The sequence below is a fragment of the Mesoplodon mirus genome (assembly GCF_964341445.2).
Source record: "Mesoplodon mirus genome assembly, chromosome: 7".
NCBI lineage: Eukaryota > Metazoa > Chordata > Mammalia > Artiodactyla > Ziphiidae > Mesoplodon > Mesoplodon mirus.
Window position 1 is genome coordinate 120,786,261 of NC_138983.1, and position 19,043 is coordinate 120,805,303.

General features: G+C 46.8%; 4 protein-coding genes across 5 annotated transcripts in view; 3 read left to right on the top strand and 1 right to left on the bottom strand.

The window, feature by feature from the left end:
• Positions 1-902: 902 nt before the first annotated feature.
• Positions 903-4,431, bottom strand: CRYAB (crystallin alpha B). The gene is made up of 3 exons (XM_082628403.1): positions 4,050-4,431; positions 2,754-2,876; positions 903-1,235 (listed from the first exon to the last, which is right to left on the bottom strand). The coding sequence occupies exons 1-3, from the start codon at positions 4,248-4,250 to the stop codon at positions 1,032-1,034; spliced, it is 528 nt and encodes a 175-aa protein (XP_082484529.1). The 5' UTR covers positions 4,251-4,431; the 3' UTR covers positions 903-1,031.
• An 871-nt stretch (positions 4,432-5,302) lies between these two features.
• Positions 5,303-6,434, top strand: HSPB2 (heat shock protein family B (small) member 2). The gene is made up of 2 exons (XM_082628493.1): positions 5,303-5,411; positions 5,901-6,434. Exons 1-2 carry the CDS (start codon positions 5,318-5,320, stop codon positions 6,350-6,352), a joined length of 546 nt encoding a protein of 181 aa, XP_082484619.1. The 5' UTR covers positions 5,303-5,317; the 3' UTR covers positions 6,353-6,434.
• A 3,431-nt stretch (positions 6,435-9,865) lies between these two features.
• LOC309807587 (uncharacterized protein C11orf52) lies at positions 9,866-16,709 on the top strand. The gene is made up of 4 exons (XM_082627410.1): positions 9,866-9,938; positions 14,461-14,498; positions 15,505-15,560; positions 15,793-16,709. Exons 1-4 carry the CDS (start codon positions 9,907-9,909, stop codon positions 16,039-16,041), a joined length of 375 nt encoding a protein of 124 aa, XP_082483536.1. The 5' UTR covers positions 9,866-9,906; the 3' UTR covers positions 16,042-16,709.
• Positions 16,710-17,240: 531 nt separating this feature from the next.
• Positions 17,241-19,043, top strand: part of DIXDC1 (DIX domain containing 1) — a gene marked incomplete at its 3' end in the record, with an annotated part of 76,785 nt that continues 74,982 nt past the window's right edge. Inside the window, exons 1-3 of one of the 2 annotated variants that reach the window (XM_082626602.1) lie at positions 17,241-17,336; positions 18,035-18,164; positions 18,951-19,042. In XM_082626602.1, coding sequence (XP_082482728.1) covers positions 18,986-19,042 — 57 coding nt within the window. In that variant the 5' untranslated portion in view covers positions 17,241-17,336; positions 18,035-18,164; positions 18,951-18,985. The remainder of the gene's footprint in view (positions 17,337-18,034; positions 18,165-18,950; position 19,043) is intronic. The other variant, XM_082626599.1, reaches the window with a different exon arrangement.

A 19,043-nucleotide genomic window follows, 5' to 3' on the forward strand; every position in this document is an offset into this window, starting at 1 on the left:
AAAAAATATATATACATGTGGATAACTGAGTCACTTTGCTGAAGAGCAGAAATTAACACAACATTGTATAATAAGTCAACTATACTTCAATAAAATTTAAAAAATAAAAAAATAAGGGACTTCCCTGGTGGTCCAGTGGGTAAAAATCCACACTCCCAATGCAGGGCGCCCGGGTTCCAATCCTGGTTGGGGAACTAGATCCCACATGCATGCCACAACTAAGAGCCCACATGCTGCAACTAAAGACCCCACGTGCCACAACTAAGACCCAGAGTGGCTTAAATAAATAAATATTTAAAAATAAATAAAATACAAAAGTTAACCTTTTTAAATTGTGGGTCAATGGATTGTATATTTCCCAGTCTTAGTTTTAATAGGTGTTTACTGGCTAATTAAGGTACTACACCTGAGAGGCTTGTTTGGCGGTAATTACCTGTCCTATTGTGATAATCACCTGTCCACCTTGTGAATCAGCTGAAGGCAATGCTTATCAGTAGCAAAATGTCAAAGTTGAGGACACCATCTCCTCCCTGGTGACATGATTAATTTCAGAGATGCACTAAGGCCTTTTATGCATTGTCATCCAGACCTCATTCAGATTTGTTATTGGAACTGAGGGCCAAAATCAAAGAGGGAGGAGAGGAACTAATATTTCTTGAACTCTGCTAAGGGCTTTACCTCCTTTTTCTCCTTAATTTACTCCTTACAACTAGTGTACAAATCAGTACCCCTTGTTATAAATGGAAGACCTAAAGACCATAAAGCTTAAGTGACTTGCTAAATTTATCCCATAAGTAAATGCTGGAAACAGTCATTCTGACTCTAATATCCCTGGAGTCCCCTAAATCATATGTGATGATTATTACAAAATATTCAAACACAAGACAGTTATCTGTTGCTGAATGATATTTATTAGCTTAATAATTTGGGCCTGCCCTTAGCATTAATAAGCTTCAGCACTAGTCACAAGATTTTCATTCACTGGTGGGGAAATTCTCTTGTTTTAAAAAATGCAGTTAGAGAAAGGGCATCTACTTCTTGGGGGCTGCAGTGACAGCAGGTTTCTCTTCACGGGTGATGGGAATGGTGCGCTCAGGGCCGGAGACCTGTTTCCTTGGTCCATTCACAGTGAGGATGCCATCAGATGACAGGGATGAAGTAATGGTGAGAGGGTCCACATCAGCTGGGATCCGGTATTTCCGGTGGAACTCCCGGGAGATGAAGCCGTGTTCATCCTAATCCAAGAGAATAAGGAAAGAGGTAGAGAGATAAGAACAGGAAATAGCATCACTTGCCTGGAACTCAGACATCGTCCTTCCCCTTAGGTGTGGCCAAATGCATGGCAACCTGAGAGAAAGCTAAATAGCTGTTCTGTTTCGGACTAAGATGAAATTGCCTAGGTGGTCACTCCTACCAATGAGAGTCTGAGAAGTCTGAACAGCCAAAACTTCATAGCTCTCTAAACCCTCAGACATGGACATGTTCAGGGGTATGTCCTAGAGGGTTAGATCAATGTTTTTTGGGCCTACAGGATTTGGAATATCATCTGGCTTTTAAGATTTGAGTCCCTGAGGAAACCCAGAAATTGTCCTGACTCTTCAGGAATGTTCCAGAAGGTTCCAGACCAATAGACCTAATAATAACAACAACAACAATAAAGACTCCCTCCAGGGAGGCTCTGATCTAAAGTTCAATCATACAAGCAAAACTGAAATATACTGTTTGGTGCACAAGTTTCTGAGTTGGGAATTCCCTGGCAGTCCAGTGGCAAGGACTCCCCACTTTCACTGCCTTCGGTAGGAAGCAAATACATTGAAAAACTCTCCCAGAAAGTAATGAAAAGCTATTCCATTCTTTAGAATTTGGCTCAAGAATTCTGACCCTAACCGTTACACCTGCTGAATCTCAAGCATTTATCCAGACAGGCTCTCAACTCATTTCCACATGGGTCTAGGGTATTAGGAGGTGAGTAGAGCTCTGAAGCTTAGGCAAAGCAAGTAGTTCAGCATTAAGATGGGCTAATGAGAAGTGAATTCCAAAACATCTGAAAGAAAAGTCTCAAATTCAAGGGCCTTCCGAGTGCATGCAGTTAATGAATTATATAAAGCAATCAGATGTCTGACAACCACTACTCCTAAATCAGTGGTCTTCAACCTTGACTAACTGTACATTAGAATCCCCTAGGGAGCTTTGAAAAATCCTGATTTAACTGACCTGGGATATGCCTGAGCATTGGGATTTTTTTTTTTTTTTTTTTTTTTTTTTGCGGTACGCGGGCCTCTCACTGCTGTGGCCTCTCCCGTTGTGGAGCACAGGCTCCGGACGTGCAGGCTCAGTGGCCATGGCTCACGGGCCCAGCCGCTCCGCGGCATGTGGGATCTTCCCAGACCGGGGCACGAACCCGTGTCCCCTGCATCGGCAGGCGGACTCTCAACAACTGTGCCACCAGGGAAGCCCTGGGATTTTTTTTTTTTAATTCCCCTGGCAATTGTAATGTGCTCAAGTTTGAGAACCACCGGCTTAAACAGGAAGTTAACATCCCATCTATCCCATCTGAGGCAATCAAATCAAAACAAACAACAAAGATCACTTCTCTGGCCAAAACAACAACAACATTAAGGACAACAGGTTTATCCCTGTTCTTGACTCTTATGGCTTAGGAATGGAATGCTGCCAGCCTCAGGGGCTGATGGCAGTCTCTGGCATATTGTACGCGCTGGATGAATGAGCAGAAGAGAAAGTCAGCTCCGTACCTGGCGCTCTTCATGTTTGCCGTGCACCTCAATCACATCTCCCAGCACCTTGACCTTGAGTTCCTCTGGGGAGAAGTGCTTCACATCCAGGTTGACAGAGAATCTGTCCTTCTCCAGCCGCATCTGGAAATAGCAAGGTGGGGGAGGGGAAGACAAAAGTAGTAGGAATATGAACAACACTAATACAGTCCCATTCTGCAGACTTGCTTTCTTTCCAGGTAGTTTATCCTCCTCTTTTTAGCTAAAAATCCCCTTTTGAATAAACATGACTCTCTAGTTCAGGGGTGCCACCACAGTGGTACCCAAGGCACACCATTTGGTCATCAGGCCAAACTTTATTTACAGGGACAGGGAAGAAGACAGGCCACCCAGGGGACAAATCACAAGGATGGGTCTGGGCATGGCTTCTGCTGCTTCTCTGACCCAATGCCTGGCCTTGTCATTTGTCTGTGAGACAAAAGCCCCTTCTTCTTACTCATGTCTCTGCCAAGTTTCCCACCCACTCAATCTGGAATGTTCTGCTAGCTCTGATTGTCCTTCCAAAGCCCTTGCCCACTTGGCTCCTGTTTACTCACTCTTGAATATTTTTAAACCAGAGTGTTATCTGTGACAGCTTCTGTCAATCTTATCTATTCGCCCCATTCTCCTACCCTCTCAGGACAAGTGGAGGGGGGTCCCTAAATTGATCTACCTTCTATCCTCATTAGGCTTGGACCCAGGCCAGTGCCCTGTCACAGCCCTGAGAAACCCAGAAAATCATAGAAGAGGGAATAGAAAGGAAGAAAATAGTGGCCGCTGTCTCCAGCTCCATGCAGCTGGGATGAAAAGCTCAGGATGAGGTAGGACTGCCTCCTGGCTCTGGAACTTGAGATGATAGTATTTGCCAGGAGTGTGAGGTATTAGAAGAGGTGAGCAAAGGAGTCTGAAGGCAGCTCTTTCCCTGTAGATCATTATGAACCAAACCAGAGAGGGACATCCTACTTAGAAGATGGGACAGAGAATGATCTTCATAACACATGGAAAAAATGCAATAAATAGGATATAGAGGTGCATCGAATACAAACAGGTGACAGGGGAAGAGAGGAACTACAGAGGTGCATCGAATACAAACAGGTGACTAGAGAAGAGAGGAACGAGGGACCTCATCTTTCTTCACTGCAGGACACACAAGAGCCTAAGACACTTGGGACCCTTAGACCTAGTCAGATTTAGGCCAGGAGGAAAAGGACAGTGGATGCAGACGCTTCCAGGAGGCTCCAGAATGAACTCACCTGTCCTGGCAGAGGGGAGGCTTACCTCTGAGAGCCCAGTGTCAATCCAGCTGGGTGCCCGCAGAAACGAAGGCAGCCGAAGGTAGAAGGGGCTCAGGGAAGTAGAAGCTGGGAAGAGATCAGACTCCAACAGGTGCTCGCCAAAGAACTGGTCAAAGAGGCGGCTGGGAGAGTGAAAAGGAAAGAAGGGGCGGCGGATCCAGGGGTGGTGGATGGCGATGTCCATGGTGGCTGGGTGAGTGTGGGGACTCAGCTGGCTGGTCAGCTCCTTCAGCCGCAGCTACAGCCAGCCCCTTATATACGCAGTCTTCTGAAGCTTCTGGAATGGTGATGTCAGGGGTTTTATTATCCCAGCTCACTGCCCGTTCACGGAGACTTGTGATTGGGGATTTGGCAGTGTGACACATACCCAGTACTCACTGAGCTAAGAAAAGAGAAATACAAACACGTCTGAGCTGGCCAGTGACTTGTCCTGGTCTTGTTTTACTCGCTTTCTGTCCACACCTCATGGCACCCACCCCCACCCCCTTCTCTGGAGTTGGGACTGAGGCAGGAATCCCAGGCAGGTGGGCAGTGGGCCCCTCCTCCTCCTCTGCAGCCTAGCATGCCAAGGGAATGCGGCCAGAGACTATCTTGGGCCTGGGCATGAACTGGAATCTTCCTAGGCTGGGCCCCAGGATATTAACTCTTTGTGGGTCCCTGAAGGAGAGTAGTGATCATGTCAACGGCAGGTTTCCACGTGGTGCCCTGGGTCGCCCTGGGTTCAGAGAGGACCCTGACCTTAATCTAGGCAGGAAGGCCCCTCACCCCACCCCAGAGAAAGGGGAGAAAGTTGTTTGCATCGTTCACTTTACAGGCCTGGCAGAACAGTAAATCCAGGGCAGCTTGATGAAGCCGAGCGCCGGCTGCCTACCACTAAGGAGGAGAAGAGGGGCGTGGAAAACGTGCAAACTCTTTGGGAGGGTCTCAGCGCGGTCTCTCCGGGGGCTCCGGCACCAGCCTCCCCTCCCCAGCTCGCTCCGCAGCCAGGACCCCCAGCTGTCCTCCCCGGGGGGGGCCCCCGTGACAGCTGAAGGGTGTGCAGCGGAGGGGACGGCGGGGGTCCAGGCGCCGCGGGCCACACGCTCGACGCGGGCGCTGCCCGCCCCTCCCCCACCGAGCTCGGCACTATTTTGGGTGGTGTAGACCCCGCCCCCACCTCCGAGTGCACCGGGGCTCTGCGGCAGCTGGAGGGGTGCCGCTGCGCCTGCTGGGGCCGCACCTCGAGCCGGGGCCGCCGGCGGGTCTGCAGCCATGTCGGGCCGCTCGGTGCCACATGCCCACCCGGCCACCGCCGAGTACGAGTTTGCCAACCCGAGCCGCCTGGGCGAGCAGCGCTTCGGGGAAGGTATGGCACGGACGCCACCCCCTTGCCTCCCACCCCCACCTGCTGAAATTCTGGGCTGGCCTCCCAATGATACTGGCCTCCACCCCACTCCGGGCTTAACTGAACTCCTGGGGCGAGCCGTCTCCCACCCCAGACTCCCCCCTCACCCCACCCCGGGCAGGGCTCGCTTCCCTTCCTACTGACCTCGGTGCGGACTGCTGCCCGCTGTGCTCTGATACCTGCCCCTGCTCCCCTCGGGATGCCTCCCCTGCGAACCACCCAGACCCGGTTTGGTTTGCTCTTCTTCATCCCAGCTCATTCCCTTTCTCAATCTCTTCTCCCCAGCCGCCTCATTCCAGCCACTGGGACCCCTCCTTCCCCTTGCCTGCTTCTCCTGACTCCCCTCCAGCTCTCCCGAGGCCTCACCTCCTGATCTGCTCTCATGTCGCCCTCCTTCCCACCCCATCCTCCCTCATCCTGCCTCTTGCCTTCTATCTCTCTGCCCCTCAGGCCTCCTGCCAGAAGAGATCCTGACCCCCACCCTCTACCATGGCTACTATGTCCGGCCCCGGGCTGCCCAAGCTGGGCAGGGCAGCAGGGCAGGGGCCTCTGAGCTTCGGCTCAGTGAGGGCAAGTTCCAGGCGTTTCTGGATGTGAGCCACTTTACCCCCGATGAGGTAACCGTGAGGACTGTGGACAACCTACTGGAGGTGTCTGCCCGGCACCCCCAGCGCCTGGACCGCCATGGCTTCGTGTCCAGAGAGTTCTGCCGAACCTACGTCCTGCCTGCTGATGTGGACCCCTGGCGGGTCCGCGCTGCTCTCTCCCATGATGGCATCCTCAACCTGGAGGCGCCTCGGGGTGGCCGACATTTGGACACAGAGGTCAATGAGGTCTACATCTCCCTGCTCCCTGCACCTCCTGATCCAGAGGAAGAGGAGGCAGCCAGTGTTGAGCCCTGAGTGCCACGGACCCAGCACCCTTTCTAGCTCCCGCGGTGATAGGATTAGCTGCTCACCACCCCAGAGGTAGCAGCATCCTTGGGGGAAGGGAAAAGTGCATGGTCACGATGTATGGTTTGGTCCCTTGGGACGTGTCAGTGTTTTCATTTAGTTTTGGGTGGAGCTGAATAAACCCAAATCTCAGGGCCTTGTCTGTGCTGCTCCCTATTCTGTGGCCTGGAGGATGGGATGGGCAGGGAGGGAGACAAAAAGGACAGCTAGACAAAAAGGTCCTCAGTTAGATGTACCCAATGTCGTAGCACCCTGAGCTCACACTTGGATGCTGAGATCACACCTGGAAGCTGACACTGGCTCCAGATCAAATTCCTGGCCATAATTTTCTCACAATGCAACAAAAGAGAGAGTGATCCTGGGAGGGAAAAGGGATATGCCATCCAAACAGCCCAGAGGGCACTGTCTGAGCTGGTGATTAGAGACACAAAAACAAGGGTCTCCAGACTGTCTGGCCTGTTTTGGGTAGGGGTTGGGAAAACAGCTTTTGGCTGCAGAGTTGCCTAAAGCTCTGGTTTCCCATACTAAGTTCTGTCCACTGTAAATGCTCTCTGATTCTGAGGGATTGAGTATGCAGACACAGGGGCACAGACAGGGAAGCCTCTGCCATTGTCACTGAATCACAAAGTCTCCCCACCCTCTGCCTATGAGAGAAAGTATTTGTTTCTAACCTTGAAACATCCCAAAGAGAGGAATTGCTGCATCACTCCACCCAATCCAAGTCTAAATGCAGGGGAGCTAGGGTTATTGGTATGGTGGTGATGGCCAGGGAAACTTCCTTTGGAAGTAGAGTCTTAATACTAGGGATATGATGTATTCAGGAAAGCCTGGGGGGTGGGGGGGGGTTGACCTCTTAATTACTCTCTGTAATCAAGAGAACATGCATGTGTATGCTTTGAGGAGTGTCCAGAAGACCTCCCTGCCCCCAAATATATCTTTTACTAGGTTGTGATGGACATCTGAAATTCTTCCATTAAAGTGGTTGCTTCTTAACTTTTTTTATGGACCCTCTTGAAAAATCTGACAAAAGCAATAGATCCTCTTACCAGAAAAACACACATGCTCTGAAATTTGGCATACAGTTTGAATAGGTTCACACAGCTCTTGAGATCCATTCATATGCCCCTCTTAGGGAATCTGTGGACCCCCAGGATAAGAACCCTCACTTGAAGAATACAATTCTTGGTTAAAGGATTGCCATCTATTAAAAATTAAAGCATGCCTTAGAGAAATAACTATTGATGTATTCTTTTGTTCACTCATTCAACAAATATTTATTAAACCCCAAGTAATATACTATGGAGGTTATACATTGTAAATATAAATTTAAAACTATGCTCCTTTGTTGTCTACTCTCAGGAATCTTAACGTCTAGCTGAGAAGAAAAAGAATTGTAAAAGGATCCTATTCAGACTTCAACCAGAACAGCTTCACTTTGATCTGTTTCGTAGTTAGAATTTTTACCTGAGCTTCATTTAAAAGAAAGGGTTCCTTAGCTAGAAAAAAATTTGAAACCTCTGATTTTGTCCAAATCCCCATCCCATTCAAATACTTTGAAGATTATTAGCCAACTTCTGGACATTTTCAGTGACCGAGAGCTTGGAACTTCATAAGGTAGCCCATTTCATTTTCTTTTTGGACACATCTGTTATAAATTCTTCCTTCCATTGATCCAAAATCTACATTTCAGTAACTTCTGCCCATTGGTCCAGGTTATGTCCAGAAAATAAATGCAATCCTTCTTTCACTTGAGAGTCCCTTCAAATATTTAAAAGTAACCATCCTGTCCTCCAAAAGCTTCCCTTTCCCAATTGAACATGCTTAATTCTTTTAACCATATTTTATAGGACTTTCCATACCACTTATAACTCAGACAACTTTCTCTTCAATACACTGCCTCTTGACACTGTAACTTGAAATTCAACATGTAAACCTAAAATTATTACTCCAATCATGGACTGACTGGTACAGACTTCAGTGGAATAATCAATACCGTTGTTTATCACTCTAGACTTCTATTAATGGTGCTTTGGGTATATCAGATTTTCTGGCTACCACAACACAGTGTTGGTTCCTTTGGAATTTCTGGTCATATAAAAATCTCACATGTTTTCCTTTAAATTTTTTCATTAAATTAGAGAAAGTAGCTAGAAAGCGACCGAGATTGTGGAGGGCTTTGGGTGCCAAGCTAAGAAGTTTGGGTAACAGGATGAAAAGAATACAGTTAATGGTAGAGTACAGAATGGATTGCCAGGGAGAAGCACAGCCATGAAATAAGAGGCTAGTGCAATGATCCGTCACCAGACAATAAAGTAAGATGCTTTACCATCTAACAATTAGCTGAGAAAAAGAAGTAATAATAATAACAATAGCTAGGACTTACTGAGAGGGTCCCATGTGCCAGGCCCTGGACTAGAGTTTTATATACATTATCTCATTTAGTCTTCACCACAATCCTACAAGGCTGTGACTCTTATTATCTCCATTTTTCATAAGGAAAGAAGATGGGGAGGAATGAAGCATCCAGGGTACTCTCTGTGGAGTACAGGGCTGAGTGCTGGGTCCTGAACATCCATAAGGGACACACAAATGACTGGGCATCTGAACAAGACACTAAAGAGGGGGTGGGAACACTGGAGACAAGCCATACAGGCTCCACAAATTCTCCTGGAGCCCCTATTTTCTACAGAGGAATTTGCTCAACTTCATCCTAGTTGCCAGTGAGTGTGGAATGAGTCCAGCTTCAGGTCATTGGAGGAAAAGCTGAGTTGAGATTAAATGGAGATTCCGTAGTTCTCTACTGGGGATGGAGAAGTGAGTGGTTAAGAAGTGCTGAGACCATTCCAACCATAGAATCATATGATTTTTGACCAGAAAGGGGATTAAGTAATGAGTTCAACTCTCCATTTTTACAGTCCTAGAAAAAAGTAATTTGCCCACATTAATTCCAATAGCAAGGGAGAATACAAAAGGAATACATTTCCCTAAATTTTAGTTTCCAAAAGAGTCCAGTATTCAATCCCAGATTCTGGACAAGGATAATAAGAGACTGACACCGATTACCTTGAAAGTGAAACTCAATTAGACCTGCATAGTGCTGGGGAAACATAGGTAAGACTCTTTATTATAGACGATGCATTTCAATGACAGTGTGAAGCAGTAGAGAAACATTTCCTAAGGAAACCCAGAGCCCTTTTCTGTCTCAGGCTTCTTCTCACTGAAGCTTGAAGCTCAAAAGTTAACGCTTCATCAAAGTAGCTCTAAATCCCGAAGGTGAGATTGCTTTCACCTGGAGCCCGTGTGTGTTCCTCTACCCTTTGGCTGGGAGCAGTCACCTGGGAATCTTTCCAGCAGGTGGCTTCCAAAGTCCAACCTGTTAGGTTGAAATATGACCCTGACGGAGACTCCCTGGGAGCTGCTACTGAAAGCTGAACCGGGAACCAGGAAATGCACAAGCCCCTATCTGTAGCAAAACAGCTGGGCTCCCTGGGAGACAGAGAACCATGGGAAACCGGCTCTGCTGCGGGGGAAGCTGGTGAGTAGGGGGAAAGGTCGGAGGGTAAGGTCTCTGTTGGTGGACATGAAGGCCCCAAGAATAAGAGAGAGCCTGCAGCTAGTCCTCTGCCAACTTCCCACTGTCACCTTCTCCACACGGCACCTCCTCCACGTGGCACCTCCAGGGGCCAACACCAGAGCAGCACCCCTTCTGTGCTCCCTCCTTTCAGGGAACCTTAAAAAACAGCCAAGCCAGCTGTCTGTCCAACGGCCAGGACAGGGCTGGAATGGTAACTTGACATTTTTTCTCTTTGTCTTCCTCTGCCTCCTCTCTCCCTTTATTCTCTTCCTTTCTCCTCCAGATAATGGTCATAATTGTAGCATTTGGAACTTTATAATCTCATTTAATTTTCCCAACAATTCTGAGGGAGGTGGTCTTACTCCTTCTCCCATTTTACAGCTAAGAAACTGAGATTCAGAGAAGTTAATTTGTCTGGGGTCACACGGCTAGTAAGCAAACAAACCAAGATTCCAGCTCAAGTTTATCTGACTTCAAAGCCCATACTTTTAATCACGCCATAATACTGCCTCCTGAATCAAGCAAATCAACTTTGGAGAAATGTTTATTTAAAAGGGTAGAAGTGGGCTTCCCTGGTGGCGCAGTGGTTGAGAGTCTGCCTGCCGATGCAGGGGACACGGGTTCGTGCCCCGGTCCGGGAAGATCCCACATGCCGCGGAGCGGCTGGGCCCGTGACCCATGGCTTCTGAGCCTGCGCATCCGGAGCCTGTGCTCCGCAACTGGAGAGGCCACAACAGTGAGAGGCCCGCGTACCGCAAAAAAAAAAAAAAAAAAAAAAAAAAAGATAGAAGTAAAAATGATAATAAAATAAAAAATAAAAGGGCAGAAATGAGAAGGAGAATATCCACGCAATATTTGAATATAACTTTCACACTTGTTTGCTGTGTGACCTTAGGCAAATTCTGTAACTTCTCTTTTTCCTCATATGTAATATGTAGGTAACACAACATGTGTTGTTTAGATCACGGACTTGAAGAGCAGATTATATGTGAAAGCCTCACAATAAATGAATCATATTGTCTTTATTGTTCTTTCCCAGCATTGTCATCACTGTTGTTAAATAACAAAAGTTCAACCAAGTAAATTTTAAAAATTTAATTGGCTTTATTGAACAGTTCATGAATGGGGCAGCATCTCATCTAGCAAGTAGAAAGGAGCTCCGAGGAGCTGTACAAAATGAAAGGCTTTTATAGGCAGAAGGGGGAAGGGATCAAGGGAAGAGCAGATGACCTCATCTTCCTTTGGGTGATGGAAAAGTTCTGTGTGGCAGATTATCTCATTGATGCTGACCAGAAAATTCCAAACTGACGTTTAAGACTACATTCCTGGGGAAGGTTGAAACTCCAGTTAGGCTAGGTATTTAGCCATGGTTTGGTGGTATGAGCTTCGCACAAGCAACACCATTTGAGGCCAGATGTTTCTTTTCTTTTCTTTTTTAATTTTTTGGCCACACTGCACTTGGCATGTGGGATCTTAGTTCCCCAACTAGGGATCGAACCCATGCCCTGTGCAGTGAAATTGCAGAGACCTAACCACTGGACCGCCAGGGAAGTCCCGGCCTGTTGTTTCTTTTTAACGCTACAAACCCCTGGGCCTAGTTTTATCCTGTCCACTGCCTTCTTAGCTCTATCACTCCATGCCTGCATCTGTCTTGAGGGTGTCCTGTTTGTGAATAAAGTATCATTATGTTTAGAGAGATAGGTGAGGTACATTGAAAAGCACATATAATTTGGAGTCAGTACATTGGATTCAAGTCCTGTTCCTACTACTCATTCATTTATTAAACAAATATTTTATTGAACACCTATGTGTATCAGGCATAGTGATAGAGGCAGAAGACATAGCAATAATAGGAAATTTGGTTCTTGCCTTCTTGAGTAAGGTACCAAAGTTCTAGGGCCTTAGTTGGCCCATCTATAAAATGAGAACCGCACTTTTTAAACTCTGAGATGTCCTATAGACATGGGACATCTAGAAACATAAAAACTTCCAGAGAAGGGGGTGTAAAGCATCTTTCACTCCCTTTCTTCCCAAGTCTTCATAGTTTTCATTTTTGGTTATTTCTTCCTCGGATGGTGGTAGTCACAGTAGTCAGCTTTGATTGACACTCATTATATGCCAGACACCTAGCTGAGTATTTTACATTTATTATTTTATTTAAATTTTACAATGATCCCATGAGTTTTAAGTTCTATTATTATCTTCATTTTATTAATAAGAAAATGGAGGGAATTCCTTGGCGGTCCAGTGGTTAGGACTCAATGCTTTCACTGCTGAGGGCCTGGGATCGATCCCTGGTCAGGGAACCAAGATCCCGCATGCCATGCGGCATGGCCAAAATTTTTTAAATAAATAAAATGAAAATGGAAGTCTAATGAAGTAAAAAACTTGCTAAAGGTCATAGAGCTAGTCTGACACCATCAATCAGACTCTAGAGCCTGGCTAGAAGCACTGCACCAGATATTCTAACCAAAATATATTTTTTCCTCTTAAAATATTAGTAGGATTGGATAAATATTGTTCTTCTCTATTTCTCATTATCTCAATAAACTTCAGAAACCTAAAGACACTGTGACAATTGAGATTTTTATTAAAAATTTTTTTTTTCTGATTTCAAAAGTAATACACATTCACTGTAGAAAATTTGGAAAGCACCAAAGAGGAGAAAATAAGAAACAACCATAAATATAAGCACCCAGAGATGACAGGAACATTTTAGTGTATTTCCATGTAATCCTTTTTAAATGCCTATGTGCATAGTTTTTATCCCAAACATATTACCTTTTTATTATCTTATTAAAGAGGAAAATTTTCTATGCTATTAGGTGTTCTTCCAACATAACATCTTTCTTAAATTGATGTATAATGTTCCATTGATTGGAGATGCCATTTATTTAGTTAGTTCCCAATGTTGGACATTTAAGATATTTCCTATTTTTTGCAATTATAAATAATGCTACAATGAGCATCCATATTTGCACCTGTCTGATTATTGCTTAGAACTGCTACATCAGAGGGTACACACATTTATGTTTAAGGCTTCTTATACTTATTGCCAATTGCATTCTAGAAAGACTGCACCAATTTTTATTCCTACTACCAATATAGGAGAGTGCCCATTTGGTTTCCTTAATTCTGGGCTAAAAATAAAATCCTATCACCCGCGAGTCTAACTGAATATTCCATTTGGGTCGTGTCCAGGCATTGTGCAACATCCAACATGGGAACAGGCTCTGTTCACTAAAATTGAGTCACCCAAGTCTACATTATTTTAGAATTAATATTCTCTTTATCTGTTTAAGTAGAAGTAAGTAGGAAGACAGTAGTGACCAGGGGCAAGGAATTAGAGGCTAGGATTAGGCTATGACTAGGCAGTGGTAAAGGAAAGGAAGAGCTAAAGTGGAAGAAGAGGAAGTAGAAAGACCCAGAAATAGTTTCAGAGCTTTTCTTCTGAACCGCCTCTAGAGTTCAAATGGAGACTCAAACTACTCTCAGCTCAGCAAGCTGCATTAAAACCAAAACACAAAGCTCTGACAGATATGTGTGGAAAAATCCTGATTTTTCTACATTAGTAAAATGAACATGATTTAGAAGTCCCCCCCCTCTTTCTTTTTAATTAGCAAAAGAAGGAAACTTCCTTGGGGAGACAGAAGTCAGACAAATAGGGTTGGCTCTGTTACAGTTGGAAACGTACTAGCAAGAAAAAGCATCTGGAGTAAGCTACAAACTATTCAGCCTATTTCCTCAGACAAGTGTTGCTTCTCTGGCCATCCAACAGTTGACAATCACGTAGACACACTGGCTCCATCGGGGACCTCAGGGGCTCAGAAATTAGTATAAGAGGTCTGTCCTGCAGGGAGGGCAATGTAGCTGAGTCACTCACCAAATTCAGAGTTTCCTGTGCTATGGATGTTAAAGCTTAAACATCTCTCACTTTCTCTGATAATTAGAAACAAGGACAAAAAAGCAGGGCGGGAGGTCACCTGTTAGGAAAGGGCTGTGCAGGGCTCTAATAAGTCAGCCCTGGTTGTGGCAGTTTCTGTGACTCCCAGAATGAGAACCCCAGGTTGGCAGAGACCCTGAAGGAGAGACACCAGAGAAGAAGCAAGAGGGTCTCTGAATCCAGGAATATCCCATTATTTGGCCAGTTTCCCTTACCCTCTGCTGGGATTAGCCTGTTAGACAATCCCAGAATAGCCCTCAACCCAGCTACATCCCTGGCATGTAGCGCCTGGTTGCCTGAGGCTGTATTTTGGGTTTGGTTATGTCAGTTGTACCACTCCACCTTCCAGAACCGTCCCTTTAGGAGAGCTATGGTACCCTTGATAAATCCTTTGGGGCTGGCTCAGGGTGAATCTTTGTTAGAGGGAGGTGAGGGAAGGTCGTCCTACCAGAATGCTAAGGAGACCACAGAGCAAATGATGAAGGAGGGAAAATAGAGGCCAGGCTCTTACACACGAGTGATCTGTTTTTCCTTTCACAGGAGCTGCCCATCAACTTTCCAGAGGAAAAAGAAAATGGGTAATGGGTGTTGGGGGAGTGGGGTGGGGGATGCTAGGGGGAGTGCAAATTTGAGCAAAGAAGATAAGAGAACCAGTGTCTTTAGAAGGGGCATAAGGTGGGGGACGGCTAAAGGGACATAGTACACCAAAGAGAATCGTTAGGTTACTGTGCTCGAGACCAGCTCTGAAACTCTGAGTCTCATCCTCTCCATTATCTCAGAGTGGCAAGGTTGGCTGCTCATTCCTTCATTCATCCAGCAAAAATTTATTCAACCCTTATATTGTATGTGAAGCACTAGGCAGGATTCCAAGGAGGCAGAGAGGCACAAGAGGAAGGGCACATGGTCTCGGCCCCAGAGGAGCTGAAAATCAAGTTTGAGAAAGAGATACACGTTAACAAGTAACCATAATATCACGTATTGCTGCTAGTGCTCCCAACACCACCATATTCATGCTGTGAGAGAAGGGGAGAAAACACCGATGTTGAAGGTACAATAGCAGGTTCACAAGCTGGAAGAGGAGCAGGGAGGAGAGGGTGTTTTAGGCCGGGGAATTATCTCATGCAGAGAAAAGGAAGACGAGAGAAGAGAGTGACTTCATGGAAAGTGGCCAAACGTTTGGTGTAGCTGAGCTCTTACCATATCGCCCTGTAATAGTCTGTTTACTTGTCTCCCCTAGTAGACTGCAAGCTCCCCTGCACAGGAGAAAACAGCCTCCTCATCCTTCTATCCCCAGAATGTGGCACAGAGCCTGGCATACAACGGGCTCTCAACATATGCCTGTTGAACTATGTTAGGGGCCAGTGAAAAACTAGGATGGCAGATATTATGGGCAGACTGTGAAAGGGCCAGATTGTATACCCTGCTAAGGAGTTTGAATGTGGGAATGGTAGCACTAAGAGATCAGAGCAGAGGCAGGGAGATTAGTTAGAAACCCACCATAATAATTTCACAGAGATTTGAAGAAGGCAATCTCAGTAGACACAGGAAGAGAAAATGGATTTAAGTCGGATTTCTTCCTCTCAGGGAGCCAAGCAAGATGGACATTAAAGCAGCGGCAGCAGCAACAGAATGGCACAAAGGTAATGACAACCTCCGTCCCTTCCAGGAGGCTGCTCAGACATGGGATCCCAGGACTCAGCTTTTCCATCCTGGGACAGAAACGTCTCAGTCATCTGTAGAAGTTTCTGGTTCTGCCCATCTTCCCCCATCCCCAAAAGCAGCAAAGCAAAGTGTCATTTAACAGACCCTGCGTTGGAGGTGAGGGGCAAAACCAAGTCAAGAATCTCCCTTAATGCTATCCATTCCTCTCAGGGCCATGACCTAACGGGACATACGTATGAGCTGGTGTTAAAGCAGCCAGTGTCTCAGGAGAGGAGTCAAGGCTTCAGGTCGGAGGACAGCAGCTTACACTATGCAGACATTCAAGTGTGCAGCCTAACCCAGACACGCTCTGCCCAGGAGGTGAAGCACCTACAGCTAGAAAATGCTACAGAGTACGCGACCCTTTACTTCCCCCAGTCCACACCCCGCTATGACAGCAAGAACGGAACCCTAGTATGAGCCCTGGGGAGGAGGGACCTGCTTGCATCATTTCACCACTATGGCTGTGGGGAGAATCTACTGCTTTGGGGGACTGGCTAGCAGCCCAGGGATGGCGGACACGTTTTAGAACTACAGAGCCCCTGGAATTGAGGGCCCCAGTCTTGCGCTCTCCCTAAGCCTATCTCTTATTTGCCACCACTAGCTTGGGGTTGTATTTGGGTTACCTGGGGGGTGGATGGAGTTCTACAAAATGAGGGGGCTAGGCTGAGTGTGCGGGAAGGTAGGGTTTTGTCCCCCACCTTTGCTCCTGCTCTCTAGAAAAGTGCAGAGAGAACAGGTTACCCTTGAAGCATCTGCACTTGAGCTGATTTTGTTGGAGTTAATTTGATGGTATCCCTTCTACACACCTTAAACGCCAAAGCTGAAGAAAAAGAGGTGCTCTGGGAAGCATTCAGAGCTCTGTACACAGCTTCTAGGGCTGTCTTGGGCAATTTCCTCAGTGGCTGGGTCAAGGGTCCCAGACCTACACAAACAAATGAGGGCAGGAGCTGAGGCATGGAGCAAGCGTTTTCTGACCATCGATTACAAGGACGTCAAGTCACAGACGCTGACAGCACTGCGAGGCCCAGAAACTCCCTTTAGCTGGACTGTTTTCTCTCGCGGGTGCAGAGCCCTTAGGATCAATAAATCGCATAAGGAACATGTCTGGTGAGTTTTCTTGGGTGGAGGTCTGCGGGCTCTTCGAAGCACAGCGGGTCTCACTCAGCCTCAGGGTAGTAGGGAAGGCCAGCCACTTTCTGCCTTACTACCGGCTGCGGTCGGAGTAGAGCCGCGAAGGCAGTAGTTTGCACGGACTGGAGGCAGGTTTCCATCTACAAAAGGACGAGCTCCCAGGGCGGGGGCGGGGCCGGGGCCGGCAGGAGGCGGGGTCCGGGTCGAGGGTCAAGGTTCTGGCTATCAGCAGGCAGGGTCCGAGTCAGCGAGAGGCAGGTCTACACGGGCAGAGGGCGCGGTTCTGGCAATCGGGAGGCGGGGTCCGGGCCGGCAAGAGACGGGGTGAAGGCCCGTAGAGGTTGTGCTCTGGGCCATTAGGACGCGGGGCTGCACAAGCAGGGGGCGGGGTCTGAGCATGCAGGGGGCGGAGCCCGGGTGGACCAGGGCTGGCTGCGGCTGGCTGGAGGCGGGACCGATCCGGGCAGGCCTCCGCCGTCACCATGGCAGCGGGCACGCAGAGGCGACGCTATAGCAGGAGGAGGCCATGCTCAGAAGGGCTGGGGACAGAAAGGCGGAACCACACATCGACGATTTAAGAGGTAGGTGCTGAAAGGTGGCGGGTACCTACCTGGAAAGTATTATTACCATCGGTTGAGCTTCCAGACCAGAACTGGGGACAAACGGAGGGGCGAGAGTGTGGTGGGAAGAAGGAGGTGGAAGTTTCAGGTTCCGAACCCTCTCCAAGCTTTGCAGGTTCTTAGTGTGCAGTTCTTGATTCAGACTTTCGGAGCTTGAAGACTTCCCGTTCTCAAGCTGCACACCATCCTCTCCAAATACGGTGGCCCCTGGGTTTGTTCCTGAGAGGGAAGATTCCTTAAGATGGATAGAGTACTGGAAAATGGAATCACAGCGCAAAAAATAGTTGGAAATAATAGTATCAACTACTTAGCGTATTTGTGAGAATTTAAAGCACTTGGAAGAGTTCATAGTATGTGGGCAAATGATGCCTGTCACCATGATCATCACCACCACCGCTAGGCACCATTCTAGGCCTGTTCTCTGGCACAGATTTAGTGCAAGTGGATTCAGAAGAGGTGGCTAGAACACTGCCTGAACTACTAATTGGCAGAACAACACACTAGCCTGTTTCCTGTCAGCTGGGGGTAATAAAATGGACTCATTTTCCAAGGGTTGTTTACTATGCTGGTCAAATAAGTTGATATAGGTGATAGCACTTTATAAGCTTCAAGTGCTTTCTAAAAACTTCTGCCTTGAAATGTAAGTGCTGCCTTTCTAGGTTAAAACTGAATTCCTGAGGATGAAGGGAAGAGTGAGCCAGAAGCAGAGCTCCCGGTTATTTCTCCTCATCGTCTTCAGAATCCTTCCTATGGTCTGTGACTGAATGGAAGAAATTTTCACATATTGAGGTAAGGGGAAGTCATTCTGGCTTATACATGGTTTAACTTGAAGTTGGTGCTAGCTAAAACAGCCTGTTTGTGGCTTATCAAACATACATTGTACATCTGCTTTAATCATTATAGAAAAGGGTGCATTGACTAGAAGTAAAGAATAGCCATGTTAAAAGTAAAGATTAAATGCCTCCCTTCCTGGGACACCAATGCTGCTACCCCTTTGATGATAAGACTCCCTTCCCAGGTGCCAAGGCCATACTGACTTGCTGTGTACATGCTGATCTGTTTGTTTGGAAGACTGAAGGAATGAATCTCTGATTTGTTTGACGTTCTTTGTTCTGACAAGATTTAAAACTGTGCTGAAAACCATGCTTCTCCAGAGCAGTTCCTTAGAGTTATTCGAGAAGCTATCTCTGGGCTATAGTCCGCAGGGTGGCTCAAATAAAACTCTTTTCTATTTCTATTATAGATTGTGTATTGATTATTTCTGTCAACAGACTGATACATTTAGGAAGGAAGGAAAATGCATTCTTGCTTGACTGATAGGGAAGCACTTGTCTTTACTTATTACTATTAAAACCTAAGTCATTAGTATTAAAAATGCCACTGGGATAGCCCTGTTGTAATTATACTATCTTGGGCTGGATTTCCTGCTCACCGGGGTCCTATTTTTTTCATACTTCCAGATGACTTAAATGGGTATGCTTGGGGCAGGAACCTGACGCCTCTAAATTCGTTTAACTTTTGAAATTTTTTTCCTGACCTGTATTTTTGCATGGATCTTTCTCTTCCTATTTTAAGGTGGCCCTGATCCAGCTCTTCTAGGGACTCTGAAGATGGGTACCCAAGTGGTTAAGAGACTCTGTAACCCCCTGCTACCAGCAGAGCCCTCTG